The 15,847-nt window shown below is 41.8% G+C and overlaps 1 protein-coding gene across 1 annotated transcript in view; it reads left to right on the top strand.

Moving 5' to 3' along the window:
- The first annotated feature begins 2,891 nt into the window (after positions 1-2,891).
- capzb (capping actin protein of muscle Z-line subunit beta) overlaps positions 2,892-15,847 on the top strand; it is a 37,298-nt gene continuing 24,342 nt past the window's right edge. Inside the window, exons 1-3 of the mRNA XM_084317340.1 lie at positions 2,892-3,089; positions 9,695-9,784; positions 15,627-15,748. Coding sequence (XP_084173466.1) covers positions 3,087-3,089; positions 9,695-9,784; positions 15,627-15,748 — 215 coding nt within the window. The 5' untranslated portion in view covers positions 2,892-3,086. The remainder of the gene's footprint in view (positions 3,090-9,694; positions 9,785-15,626; positions 15,749-15,847) is intronic.

Below are 15,847 nucleotides of genomic sequence, written 5' to 3'. Positions count from 1 at the left end.
TCATAAATGTCATTATGAATTGAAAATGGGGGACCCTGATGTAAACAAGACGAAAGTCTTTCTCTGGTCTGCATCCCCTTAACAATTGTGTGTATTGAGCTGTACTGTACTGTACCCATTCTGCAATCTGTTAATGAAAGTTTTCAATCAATCCTGTCAGGGAGGCGTCTATTCGAAGCCCAAACAACTCCTGCTTCCGCGTTCGAGTTTTGCGCTCTGATTGGCCACTGACCTACGGTATTACGCCCCCCTTATCTACGCCAGTTCTGCACGCCCAACTCTACTAACAGCCTGCAGCCTGCTCGCTAGTCCTGCCTCTACCAACAGCCTGCATTATCCAATTCATATCAATCGAAATAACGTATTGTTTTCATCTCTCTATATTAACGGCTCGCTAGTTCTGCCTCTACTAACAGCCTGCATTATCCAATTCATATCAATCGAAAGAACGTATTGTTTTCATCTCTCTATATTGACATGATTCCATTAACACAACATAAATGTTCAAAACACGACAAGACAGTTTGCATCACTTCCCACGGTTCTCGGCACTTATTCTACCGGTAGTGCGGTAGTTGTTGCCACGGTATTGGGTCTTTGGGTGAATACTTCATTGGCGGGGAAGAAGAACACTGATAGCGGGGTGTGGACCGTCCCGCGAGCCGCAGACCACGTCCCGCGAGCCGCAGACCACGTCCCGCGAGCCGCAGACCACCGTCCCGCGAGCCCCAGACCACCGTCCCGCGAGCCCCAGACCACCGCCCCGCTATCAGAGGATTGACATGAATTGGATAATGCAGGCTGTTAGTAGAGGCAGAACTAGCGAGACGTTAATATAGAGAGATACGTTATTTCGATTGATATGAATTGGATAATGCAGGCTGTTAGTAGAGGCAGAACTAGCGAGCCGTTAATATAGAGAGATACGTTATTTCGATTGATATGAATTGGATAATGCAGGCTGTTAGTAGAGGCAGAACTAGCGAGCCGTATAGAGAGATGAAAACAATACGTTATTTCAATTGATATAAATTGGATAATGCAGGCTGTTGGTAGAGGCAGGACTAGCGAGCAGGCTGCAGGCTGTTAGTAGAGTTGGGCGTGCAGAACTGGCGTAGATAAGGTGGGCGTAATACCATAGGTCAGTGGCCAATCAGAGCGCAAAACTCGAACGCGGAAGCAGGAGTTGTTTGGGCTTCGAATAGACGCGTCAGGGAGTGTCACCTCCTGGTACAGGAACAGAGAGTGGTAGGGTCTGTTCCCCAACCTGTAGGACATCTATACCAGGCAGTGTAGGACTAAAGCCAAGAGGATCATAAAGGATCCCAGCGATCCAGACAATGGACTCCTCTCTCTACAAACTCAACTGCAACCTTAAGGCCACAGAGGCTCAAGAGGAGCTAGCTACTACCCCCAAGCCATCCAGATCCTAAATGAGGACTCTGTATAAACCTGTACACTACCCACTGACTGACTGCATCATACTGTACATATTACATGGTGGAGTGAGTCCTTCCACTTCCTGGACACCATCATCTCCCAGGACCTCAAGTAGGAGCTGAACAGCTCCATCATCAGAAAAAAACACAACAGAGGATGTACTTCCTGCGGCAGCCAGAGAGGATGTTGATGCAATTCTACACTGCCATCATTGAGTCCATCATCACCTCCTCTATCAGCATGTGGTACACTGTGGCCACTGCCAAGGACAAGACCAGACTGCAGTGTATCATTTGTTCCACTGATAAGGTGATTTGACCCCTCCTACCCTGGATACGAACTCTTTGAAACACTCCCCTCTGGCAGGAGGCTGTAGTCCTTCAGGAACAAAATATCATACCACAAGAACAGCTTCTTCCCATCTGCAGCTGGCCTCTTCAACAAGGCCCGGCTACCCCCCCCCCCCCCCCCCCCCAACTGACACAGTCCCTTACCCGCCATATACACTACAAGTAACATTAACAGACAGTCTCCACATCTTTCTGTTGATGCTTGCACATTCCCTGATACATGTCTTGCACACTCGTGCACAAACTGTACAGCTTTTCCACTTATATGTATAGCCCATTTTCACTGTTATTTCAATTTCTATTTCTTATTCTATTTTATTACTATTTTATACTCTTTGATTGTAGTACTTGTTTGACCTGCAGTTCTTGCTTACAATGCTACTTTCTTACGTTCTCTGTTTATTGTTGCAACAACCTACTAAAACACATTCCTTGTACTATGCAAACATACTTAGTACCTGATTCTAATCTATTAATTTGCACTGCACCCCTTTCCATAGTATGAAATACAGGTATTTGTATACATTATACCTGATATTGTGAGTTTTTTTTACTGAGTCGCAAATGGAAAATGTCACTGCCATTGTAGGCCTACATGTATACAAATATACTTTGACTTTAACGTTGGTTCCTTTTGTCAGTAAAATGTAATGGAACAAATGGAGTGTCTCTATTGCACTTCTAAGAACAAATATAGTTAACAGTTTGCTAGTCATATTGAGTTGTAATCATTATATTAATGTATTATTATTATTATTATTATTATTATTATTATTATTATTAATAATAATAATAATAATAATAATAATAATAATAATAATAATAATAATAATAACAACAATAGTTTGCATCGTTTATATTTTCCACAAATACTCCAATTTCAAGTAAAAAATCAGCATATTAGAAATATACATAGGATTAAGAAATTATTTATTCCATCACCAGTATATCACTCTATCGCCCTCTCTGTTCCACCACCACTCCTCTCTTTCCATACTTGGCAATGCCTTACTTACTACTTTGCGATTGGCTGCTGTAGCGAGAGACCAAAATGACCCGGACATGCAAGTGCCACTTGTTTTCTCCAGCCTCCTTCCTGTACCCCGGTTGAGGAAGTGAATTCGCTGACAGGGTTGGGTTCTGTGTGCGGGAGGCGAAAAGAAACATCTTCTATTCGGTGGGGACAAAAACAACAGTAGTCGAGAGGAGCAAGTTAAACAAGCACAATAACGCGAACGTGTAAAGTCATCGGTGAAACCACCTCGCCCCACTGAGATCGCCCCAGACGCCGCAGACATGGTAAGAGGCCCGCGGGCTGGAGGAACGGGGACGGGGTCGGGTTCTTGGTGGGGCTGCTGGCTAGTGCTAACTAAGCGATATTGGCTAGCGAGCTAAGCTATGCTAGCGTTAGCAGTCCTTTTATAGGAAGTGCTGTGCTGCAACTCAAGAGTAACGTTACCACAGAGTAGACATCCAAGTATATAAATCACCTCGGCGTCTACGGAGTTAGTTAACGTTACTGTAGTTTCACAACAATGAATAGCAACTAACAATTGCATCTGTCAGCTAGGTATGTAGCTAGTTAGCTAGCTTAGCTCGATGATCAGTACGCCGCAAAGTTAGCACAGGATGTTTTGGATTTGACACAAGTTTGTGGTGGATACTGTAAGAGAGGGTATGGCGCCCCCCCATTACACCCCCCCTCTCCCCTGTCTCACTCACACACACACACACACACACACACACACACACACACACACACGGTTAAAATAGACAAGCGCCTGGTTGCCTGTCGCTATAATAAGCTTTCTTGCTCCTCCTATTCCGACCCAACCATGGCGAGTCTCTATTTGAATACTCTTCAAAGTTGTCCTGCCTTCATACATGATATTTCTTTAGTTTGTTGTTGTTTTGGGTAAAAAAATGTAACCTTTTGACACTGTTTTCTGATCTTTATTTGACAGGCCATGCCTTTATTGTTACATGTTCATTTATCTGCTTCTGTTTGACACTAATGCTTGCCCAAATGCCCAGGGCAGGTAAAAAAAAAATTGCCAAGTGGAGTTTGCCTTCTGGTTGCCTGAATGGGCTAGTGGGTTTTATCTGTCCATAAACATGATTTGAATATGCTCACTCACTCACTCACCGTCTCCTACATGCAAAAGCTGCCACATGCATTTGAGAGAGCTGTCCATCTTCTTTGGTGCTGAAATATGCGAACCACAGATCAGCTGACTCATTTACTGTCACAAATCTCATGGTAACTCTTTTGCTAGTTCTTGGCTGTTCACGCTTTGCTCACTTCATATCACAGCAGGCCAAATTAACATAGACTGACATTAACTTTAGATCTCCCGGGCGACGGTATGGCATGTAATTTCATTTGACTTACTCAGAAGCATTTTATTTGACCTAAAAATAAAATCCAGACACTTACCCCAAAGTTGTTGAAACCGTCTTAACTTTAAAAATGTTCAACAGTCTGTTTACTGAGTCTGTCTGTATGATGATCTGTCTGTATGATGATTGAATGCGACTTGGAGTGAAAGTAACAAATGTTGTTCCAATCAAGATGTCAGCCCCCAGTAAACAACAGACAGACTCTCCATTGACATTTTGAGAAGTTGGACCATTTCAACAACTTTGGGGTTAAGTGTTTGACATAAGTGGCCCAGATTTGATGCTAATGCTTAATACTAAACAATAAACATAGGAAAGTTCAATTCTGTGACAGTTTGCTGACAAGATCATCTATATGGTATTTAAATGTGACGTCAAGCCATCAAGGTAGCCTTCTTATATTCAGCAACTCTCAATGTTGGATCCATTTCTAGTGGATACTCTCATAATCAATATGTCTAGATCTAGTAAACTGCATGAACATTGATTTATCAGTATTAAGTACTAGTTTGAGATTAATAAATGCGTCCTGTAGAGCATACAAGGAGAGCTGCAGGTTCTCAATGGCTAGCTGTACAGAGTCAGAAATACAATACACATTAGTGTCGTCAGCATAAAGGTGAACTTGACAACCACTTAATGAAGATACAATGTCATTAATATAAATGGTCAAAAGGACTACCTAGAATCGAACTTTGCAATACACCCTTTGATACTGACAATAAATCAGACTGGACACTTCCCGATTTCACACACATGACATCTCAAATAAGAAACCCTGAAACCAATCATAGGCCATTCCACCTAAGCCAATATTGTATAACATTTGTAACGATCCACTGTATCAAATGCTTTGGATACAGATCTACAAAAAGAGCAGCACAGTGTTTCTTACTGTCCAAATCAGATACTATATTATTTGGGACTAATGAAATAGTACTGTGATTGGCTGAAACCAGATTGATGCAGACTTAAGACAGAGAACAATATATAGGCCTACATGTTTTTAGTTGGTTGTTAATAGGGCTGCAACTAATGACTATTTTGGTAGTCGACTAATCTGTCTTATTTTTCCGATTAGTCGACTAATCGAAGAACAATTATATAAAAAAATATATATATAAAAAAAAAAATTTAATGACTAATCGACGCAACAATTCCTCGTCGTCGTCGATTATGTCGACTGATCGTTGCAGCCCTAGTTGTTAACCTAACCAGATATAGGCAAGTTAACTTGGAAATTGTTCTATAATTATTCAATTAATCTCCCAAGTTTATGCAATGGAAACACATGTAGAATATTCTGAAATACACTTTTTGAGACAGAAAGATTGAATATATGTGTCAATTGCTCTGTGATAAATGATAAATGCAACGGCCAGTTTCAGAAACGGGATCCAAATTATCCTCACCAGTTGGAACTCCTGGAATCAATGGTAAAGGGCAATTCCAGCGTTATGGATGTTACATTCAGAGAGAACATTGGAAACTTAACCTTAGGCATCGATTTGAATTGGAAGTATAATTTACACATTTTAGTTAGACTTATTGAGATAAAGATGAGTCTGCAGTAAGAAATGTTTTGACCTTTTGGATTTTGAGATAGGTGACAAAATACACAGCGTTATGGATGTTACGGAAATTGACTAAAGCGTCATATACTGTACCTCATATAAGGGAACCCTGTATATGCCCTGTCAAATAATTGCCCAACGTCTGCAAAATCTCATCAGAAATCAAACAAATCCCCACAATTAATGTAAGTAGGAAGGGAAACGGTAGTCTTACTTTTGAATAGAGTTCACTGTCTGGCAGACATTTAGCCTAAGCATTTCAAATATGTTCCTATGGTTGTTAGGCGCATACTACTGTCAATGGTTCTTTCCCTTTCATTTTTCGGGCAAGTGAACATGACCTTTGGGCAAGTAGAACATGACCTGTACTTGCCTGATGGGCAAGACCTTAATGTCGACCCCTGAAAAACTCCTGAGATTCAGAACTTTTAGTGCTCTTGTATGATGGATTATAATGGATTGCCTTTGTACCAGTAGGTCATCGTCTATGTCTCTAAAGTCTATTGCTCTTCAATTGGGTTCTTCCAAACTGTCTAAATTGACTGATGCACATGTTTGAAAAAAGCAGGTGGGTTTTCTCCCCCAGCTGCTTGCTCTCTCCCTCCGTCTCACCTCATCCATCCTGTTGGCCGAGCCGTGGCTCTTCCCCTCGACCCCAGGGGTTGTTGGTCTGAGCCAGTGTTTACACGGAGACCGAGGCGTTGGTAAACAGTGTCAGGGAGAGCAGGTGTCTGATGGAAGCAGACTGATTCATCTGCAGAGGTTTTAAGACTGGGGTGAAATATGACTTTAAAGGAGAGATAAAAGTATGCAGGACATGGTCTGGAAAGTTATGTTCATGGTGACCCTAAGTAGAATATGTTTATATTATCTTTCTTTTTTTTGCATTGTATTCTCCTTTGGGCCATCTAGCAGCTGGCTGCTCAAGTCTTGTATAGGCCAGTGTGGTTGAATGCAGTGTATTTGTAGATAAGGGTGGGCTTAGGGGTCATACAGTACGATACAACATCACTTATCCAAACTCTTCAATGAAGACTGTAACAGAATGTCCATCTGTGAGATATCTAACAACGAGAGAATAATAATGTTAATCGTGCACAAATTGTTGGAATTTCCTTGCCTGCGACAGTGCGCACATTTTAAAATAATTAACGCAGCTAATCGGACTAGACTGTGTTTCTAGAACATTTGTATACATTTGGTCTTTGTATTTCAGTGTGTCTTGGTCATGCAACATATCAATGTTACTAATGAATTGTGTTCAAATTAGTGAGGGCCAACTCTTACTTTTGATCAGCTCTCAGTCGGTTGCCACTGCTTGCAGACGTTTTCTATTTGTCTTGGTAGAAATGAATGACCTTACTATTTTTAGTACAGTACACTACAGGCCCCCACGTCACGTGGGATAAAATCTTTCTGGGGTTCCCCCCCTCCACAGTATCAAGACATTCTCACTAACAAGTCTGTCAGGTGATCAAGAAATGGTCAGGCGGATTTGAAGACTAAATGTATCAGGCAAATGTTAACATTAAAACTTAAACTTATATTCAGACTTGAACTCATACATATGATCAGCCACAGTGTGAATAGAGCTATGGCAATGGCAAACAGTAGTTGCATTTAAATTTAGCCATTTGCCTACTAGTCTTGGTTGAAATACATAGTTTGACCTCTCTGTGGTGTTATACACTTTTGCATCTTCCTGCACATTTGTCAGGGGTTTCATGTTGTGGCTGGCCTCTCCGTCCCTCCTTTCACACTGATCTACTGCTGCTCTCTGCATATTTAAGTGAGCGAGAACGCCCTGGGGGAAGGCTTTGCTATGTGGCCATGTCTGTTCTGCTCCTTCCCAAGGCCCTCATTTTAAAAAGAGTTTGTTCTAAATGGACGTTCCTGGTTAAATAAAGGTTAACTTAACTAGCCTACATTTTTACCCACAGATGTACCTACAGATTACCCACAATCTTCTGAGTACACAATGGCCTCAGTAAAATAAAATGGCCGAGATCATTTGGCAGAATGTTAACACACTGGACGTCATTGTTTTTTATTTGCAAAGAGCTAAAAATGTCAGGCCTACATCACAAACGGTAAGCTTGGCCATGGTAACTGATGAACAACTATCTTAAACAAACAAGTGAAATGTATTTCTGCAACCAAAAAAGGAGTAGGCTATAGTTGGTGACCAGCTGTGTTGTTTTCAGTCCAGTGATAAAGTATCTTGTATCTTGTTGTGATGTTGGGAATTGCTGGGAGTTCTTTTCCTATTATTATGATATAATATATTCACTGTTTGAGGGCAAATCCAGAATTTCCTCTCCTTTTTAATAGCAAATATTATTTGCCTGAACGGCCACTCAAGGGACAAACCATGGGCACTGTTCTCTGTCCAGTGACCTGGAAATGTTCTGGGTGTAATCTCAGGGTGGCAGGGTTTGGCTGCTGGTCAGGGTGTGAATGTTCGTTTCACAGCCACTGGGTTCACTCATCTCATAGCCGGCTACAGAATGTGGCACGGCTGCATCACTGCTGCCTCTGCAGTCTGCTGTAGAAACGTAGGAGCTTTGTTTGCTTCCTCCCATCTTCCCCAAAGCTGCCAGACGGTACATCTAGCGGGAAGCCCATGTCTTTAATCAGAATCGAAATGAGAAAGGTCTTTGCTTTGGTCGTTTACAGTGTCTTTACAATGTCTTTATGCTGCTTTAGAGAGTGGCATCAGTCAGTCATTGGCGCTACCAACCAGTTAATTTCTGTCACATACAATGATGTTTTATTGTCTAAAGATATTGTGAAACAATACCACTCTTGTAATGTATAATATAATGTCTATGTTGTCATTTATTATACTTTTTCAAATTTCTTTAATAGTTCAGCCATCAAATAGGTCTATAACGGACTGTGTAGTGAAATGGTCAAGGTTAGTCATGCAGCTAAATTGACTAAGCTAATGCAGCACTGACCTATGTGAAAGTAGATACTCTAGCTACAAGCCTCCTACTTAAAACTAGCTTAAAGCTGCACTGACATCGTATGGGAAAGTAGATACTGTAGCTACAAGCCTTCTACTTAAAACTAGCTTAAAGCTGCACTGACATCGTATGGGAAAGTAGATACTGTAGCTACAAGCCTCCTACTTAAAACTAGCTTAAAGCTGCACTGACATCGTATGGGAAAGTAGATACTGTAGCTACAAGCCTCCTACTTAAAACTAGCTTAAAGCTGCACTGACATCGTATGGGAAAGTAGATACTGTCTGTAGCTACAAGCCTCCTACTTAAAACTAGCTTAAAGCTGCACTGACATCGTATGGGAAAGTAGATACTGTAGCTACAAGCCTCCTACTTTAAAAAAAAAACCATTCACAGCAGCTTCCAGGTCTTGTACTACTTGGTAACTCAAGTAGTTTTGCAATGGTCTCCCAATCTCTGATTTCCAGAAAGCTGACATCATCACCAACACAGAAATATCAACAGTGTGCACCAGGGCACCAATTCTTGCAGTCAGGTGCAAGGCATGAAACATCATTGTCAGACATTTGGAATGTTGTATGTCATAATGAGGCTACTCGAAAGATATTTTGTTTGCGGTTGACATTGCAACCACAGTCATATAAAGTCAATAAACCACAAACTTGTTTTTGAGACAACCCATAAAAGGCAACGGTAATAACCCAAAACACAGTTTACACTTGTGACCTTGGTGACCCTTAATTCACATACCGTATTTAGCCCAATTAAAAAGAAGTAACATTTAGAATATTCCATGCCAGAACACTTGACGAGAAAGCAGCCACGATTTAACTGTTTGATCTCAGATGTGTGTAACTATGTTATGTGTTGATTAATGTACTTGACCTGCCTCTGTTGTGTCTTTCAGAATGACCAGCAGCTAGACTGTAACTCTGACCTGCCTCTGTTGTGTGTCTTTCAGAATGACCAGCAGCTAGACTGTGCTCTGGACCTGATGAGGCGTCTGCCTCCCCAGCAGATTGAGAAGAACCTCAGTGACCTCATCGACCTGGTAAGCAGCCGTCAGGTTCCCTTTAGAACCCTTAGTGATAGTGACCTCATCGATCTGGTAAGCAGCCTGTCAGGTTCCCTTTAGAACCCTTAGTGACCTCATCGACCTGGTGAGCAGCCTGTGAGGTTCCCTTTAGAACCCTTAGTGACCTCATCGACCTGGTGAGCAGCCTGTCAGGTTCCCTTTAGAACCCTTAGTGACCTCATCGACCTGGTGAGCAGCCTGTCAGGTTCACTTTAGAACCCTTAGTGACCTCATCGACCTGGTGAGCAGCCTGTCAGGTTCCCTTTAGAACCCTTAGTGACCTCATCGACCTGGTGAGCAGCCTGTCAGGTTCACTTTAGAACCCTTAGTGACCTCATCGACCTGGTGAGCAGCCTGTCAGGTTCACTTTAGAACCCTTAGTGACCTCGTCGACCTGGTGAGCAGCCTGTCGGGTTCCCTTTAACACTTTGATTGCCTAAGGCTAAATTCATGATATACCATAGGTTGCCGGCTCTATTTGTCTATGGAGAAATTCCCCTTCTTTGCAGGGCTATAACTTTTTAAATTCTATTGCTAAATTGCCATTATTAGGGCCCATTCAATGTCCTATATGTATTGTTCAGGGTGAAGCAACGTTAAACCTTTTCATTCACATATTCATACTAAAATATGATCTAAAGTATAAGTATGTTTTCATCTCTTTCTGCAGCTTTCTCCAGAACGTGATTTATAGCCCCAAATGTATTATATTGATGATCAAATACAGTTTGATAGCAATCGGCGCGATATAAAAAAATCCAACTGGACGGACTTCTGGAAGTTACTACACGTAATCTGATGTTGACCGGATGGCCGAGGGGGCGTTTATAATTCTGTGGGCAGCGTTATACCATTCATCTAATGTGGGTCAAATGTTCATCGGATCAGTTAGTATAGGAGACATTGAAAAATAACGCTGAATCTTACCTTATCTTCCTCGCGCCGTTGGGCGATGAGCGTGGAACAGACATTTTCCTATTATGGGATATAGAAATATCCGGTCCATTTCCAGGTTGTATAGTAATATATACGTCCAAATCATGTTGTTTTTTCGAGTTATTTGCAGCGATCGATGTTCACTGTGTGAAGACTGAGTCTCTCTAACACTAGCGAGTGCCCGGACCCCATATGGAGTGAGTCCTACCGGGTTAAAGGTAACATCCGTTTTTTCGATCTGCCGATCGGCCACCAGATGACGGTCTTGAACCGCTAGAGGATTGAGAGGAGATCACACTTGTGTCTCAGGGCCCCCGGAAAGGAAATATGATTCCGATCACAGATTTTTGAAATATTGATATCAAAGACGAGTTACGGCATCTTCGGCAACTTGAGCATGGCGGGGAAGGACGCCTAAAAGCGTCTTCCGGCAGTTAAAGTGTTAAACCCTTTAGTGACCTCATCGACCTGGTGACCAATCCTGTCCCGTTCACTTTAACAAAACAGTTTATCACTAGTTCTTAGGTTTGTTGATTTTAGGTTCCAAATTAATAAAAGCTTTTGATTAATAAAGCCTTAATAGATTTTCTGGGCAACTATTAATGACTTCAATAACATGAAGTTATTATACTAACATGACATCAGATTAACATAAAAGTAATAAAACATTGGGGCGCCAGGGTGGCGCACCGCGTAACTGCGCTGCAGTGTAATGTAGCCGTCCCAGGTTCGACTCCCGGACCCGGAGACCTTTGCTGCATATCCTCCCCCCATATCTTCTCCCATCCTTCCTCTTCCCTCTATCCAAATAAAGCAATAAAATGCCAAAAAGTAATAAAACATGGTCAAGGTCAACACTTAATTATTTTGAACAGTCTTCTCAAACCCCTGCACAGTGACGGCTCCTCTCAGACGTTTCTGCTGCTGCAGTCTTAACAGCTTTACAATATGATCTGCTCACCTTCATCCTCCACCCAAACCAGGCTAATTTACAGGACTCCACTTTACATTTTTGCTGGGTGGGTGAGACCTTTTTTTTCTCTCCAGGAATTGTCTGCTCTTTTGTTCCGTTACGATCATCCCTCACGTCGCTCGCAGCAGCAGACATAGCCAACGTTCACACACAAGACTAATAAACCACCACGTCTTTTATTTATCCGTTAAATTAATTGTTGTTTTTTATTTTTGCCCCAAACCGTGGTGGTGGTGACTGGGACGGGCACTACGCGGTTGGAACAGTGGAAGCACTGCGTACAAACATGATAAGACATTATTATTAATCAGTTATTGTATTAGTTTGAGGAATTGTATTTGTGGTGGGTCTTTTTGATATTATGATGGGCCGCCTCAAATAGATATATGTTGGGGGAACACTGAAATAACCACATTAGGCTATGTTTAAAAAAAAAAAAATTGAATGTGAACAAAATACACTATTTATCTTGTATTATTATTATACAGGTGTCTCTACAGTGGGTTGCAGCAAGGTTGCCAGTCCTCATATTGGTTGGGTATCCCAGGTTGGAAGCAATCTCGTCAGGAGATAAAAAAAAATAAAGGAAGTGAATGAATGGATGTATTATTTTGATGTGTTTGTGGATCGGTTCCTGTTGTTGTCTTCACAATCATAAGCAAGCGTTGTGTTTGTGAAGGCAATCCTACAAACCAAAGTTGCCTTGAGGCTCCAGGTAATGTGTTGGTAGTCCGACACGTTCCGAATTGCAGTCCAAAAGAAAAGATGGTGAAGATCTGATGTACTTTGTAAAATAAACAGGATTTATTTGAAAGCGAATCACAACAGCCCCAATAGCTGCCTACCACTATAAAACAAACAAAAAAGCATTTGGTAAATGAACGTAAACTGTCAATTAAGTGCGGTCAAAAACTATATGGTACCGCTCTACCTGGGCTTACCTGAACTCAAAACGACCTGCCATGTTATAGGAGTAGTTATATATATTATGACATATATTAATAAACACAAGGCACAAAGACCATAATAAACTATACAGTATGTCTAATGGGGCAATACAGATACAATTTTCATCATAGAATTTGGCTCCTACGTTGTTATTATGCTTGGCTCATGTTCTGGAGTGTTCTCTCATCCCACACAGTGATGCGTTTGTCTATAATGCAAAATGTTATGTATAACTAAATGTTGCTGTACATCATGGTTTCATATTAGCCATCTGCCATACCAATGCTGGGTATCGGAGAGACTGCCTATTCGATTCACAAAGTCCTGATTTGATTTCATATAGATTCCGTTGAGGCTCGTCTGCGCTGGTTTCCGGGGGTCCAGGGGTCCAGTACCTGCCATTGTTATTATTATACGATGCAATTTGGTCTACTGTGTTTCTATAGTAGTACAGCAGAAACTAGATGCGTCTGCAGGACAGGAGATGTGCTAGAAATAAGGTTTAGTGCAAATTAGGGTTGGGTACCATTCACATTTGAACCGATACCAGTACCAGTTCCTCGAATTCGGTATCTGTACCAAACTGTACCTTTTTTCTGTACTCTCTCTGTAATAAGAAAAAACTATTTCAGTTGTAAAGAAAAATGTCCAAACTTCTCAATTTCAACATTGTTATTTATTTAGAACATTTTGTTATTTATTTTTGTTACACACCACACAAAATAAATTGCATGATCATGTATTGTGTTTTTAAATGTTTAAATATCAACATTATCTGGCCATCCTCTGTAAATATGATCAAACTCCTCTTACACTCTTATACTAAACATGGAAAGCGTGATCTAGCGTTAATCGGTACTCTGTAGTATCCATGTAATTCGGTCGGTACCCTTAAAAGTCAAAGGGCTAGATCCACAAAGAATGGATTGCACGGAGCAAGTTGCACCCTTACTTAAAATTCATTATGAATTGAAAATGGGGGACCCTGATGTAAACAAGACGAAAGTCTTTCTCTGGTCTGCATCCCCTTAACAATTGTGTGTATTGAGCCGTACTGTATTGTACCCATTCTGCAATCTGTTAATAAAATTGTCATTCAATCAATCAATCTGCATGGTGATTGATTGAATGAAAATTTTATTCATTTTTTTCCATTTAGCCCAAAGTGTTCGGTACCAAACCCTAATGCGAAACCTCCATGCGTCCACTGAAAAAAGGCATAGATCCAAAATCTTTTGGTTTTAACGGAATGAAACTATTCAATATGGATAAAAAAATATATATTTATTTCCTGGCCCTAGTCTGTCCAACCATCCCTGCCTTACCCTGCACTGCAGCATTGTTTCAACCTCTGCCAAGAGAGAGGATGCACCTTTTCAAACAGCAAACAGTCATGATTAGAGGATCAGGTAAAGAGGGCAGTGTTTGATATCCTGACATCCAGACGCTTGCATAGCTCCACTCACCTCAAATGAGCTTGTGTACCTGAACAAAGCACCTTCAGTGAGATTCATATCCATACATTTGCTTTACCAGAGACCTACCGTACTTTGAAACGGCTAGATCTGTGCCATGCTTCCGCTTCTTAGCGTAATAGCGCGTTGACTTAATCTGACAGATTAAGCTTAATCGGACACGAAATCAGAGCACACGTTTGTCCAGTGTTTGCGCTGCACCTTGTTTCATGGGTATATCCCTTCCTTCTTCCAGACCCCCCACCTGCTTGCCTTCCTCTTTCCCTCACCTCTCTCACCTCTCTCCCTTCGCCCGCTTCACACTGGGTCTGGTTGTTAGGGACTATTAGCGCTGCTGTCAATCACCGCCACTCGCCAGTCTCTCTCTCTCCATGCCCACTTTAGCCCTGCCCCCTCGCTTACGTTGTTCTTTTTCCGAATGTTTGGAATCACATCCCCTTATCTGTTCTGCTCTCTCTATCCCCCTCTCTCCTATTTTTCCTGTCTCCTTTTCTCTGTGCTCCATTCATTCTCAAGTTTTTCCTTCCAGACCATCGACCCCCTCCCTTCCACCACTCTTTGTCCCTCCCTCCTCCCCTGTTCTTCCAGTCCTGTGCTGCCAGGTGTGGGGGACTCTGTCAGGGACACAGGGCTTCCTTTGTGTCTGTTCTGATGGAGAGTGGGGGGGCGGGTATGGAGGAGGGGGTCCATGTCAGTCTGTGAGAAGTCATTTGTCCCCCCTTGTCCTCTCCATATTATGTTTCACATTGATACAGCATCAATCTCTCTCTCTATTTCTGTCCCCCCTCTCTATTTCTATCTCTTTCTTTCTCTCTGTCCTCCCTACCATTTTCCCCAAACCATGTCTATGTATGTATGGAGTGGAGCTGGAATGTGTGAGAAGAAAAGGGCCATAACCTTATTTTCCACATAAAGATGAGTGGAGGAGATCAGATATCAGGGTTCTCATGTCGTCTTGTCTCGTCTGTTTTACATCATGCGTGCAGTGATTCTTTCTCCAGTACATTCTTTCTCGTTGGCGTCTGTTACAGGTAGCTTGATCACAACATGTGCTCCTATTACTCTCACCAGAATTCGGGTCTTTGAGAATAAGCATTGTATGTGTCTAGATGTATTACAAAAGAAACATGGTCAACTATTCTAAAAAAAAAATAAAAAATGTATAGACATTTTATAGACTCATAAAAGCTTTTCCCATATTATTTAGGCCTATCCTTCTGATGATCATGCTGACCTTTGATCATGCTGAAGTACCTCTTCAAATCAAGTACTTGGATATTAAATACCAAAGCATGTGTATGAATATGTGTGCTTATCATTTTCACGAAAATATCTCCTTCAGTATAAGAAAAAAGAAAATGTAGTTGACTTAAAAGCTTTTCAATTGATTAGTCGGCTCAGCCATGTTTAGTTGTCCATGCACTAGAATACATTGTCTTAATGTGGTGAACTCTCTCCCCCCTCCCCCCACCCCCTGCATGTCCAGGTGCCTAGTCTGTGCGAGGATCTCCTGTCGTCCGTGGACCAGCCTCTGAAGATCGCCAGAGACAAGGTAGTGGGGAAAGACTACCTGCTCTGTGATTACAACAGAGATGGCGACTCCTACAGGTTAGATCCCTAACTGCACCGCATCTCTCTCTCGCTCTCTCTCTCGCTCTCTCTCTCTCTCTCTCTCTCTCTCTCTCTCGCTCTGGTTTTAATTAATCA

The sequence above is a fragment of the Notolepis coatsorum genome (assembly GCF_963971535.1).
Source record: "Notolepis coatsorum genome assembly, chromosome: 6".
NCBI lineage: Eukaryota > Metazoa > Chordata > Actinopteri > Aulopiformes > Paralepididae > Notolepis > Notolepis coatsorum.
The sequence above is the reverse complement of the archived record's forward strand: the minus strand, read 5'-3'. Positions and strand labels throughout refer to the sequence as shown.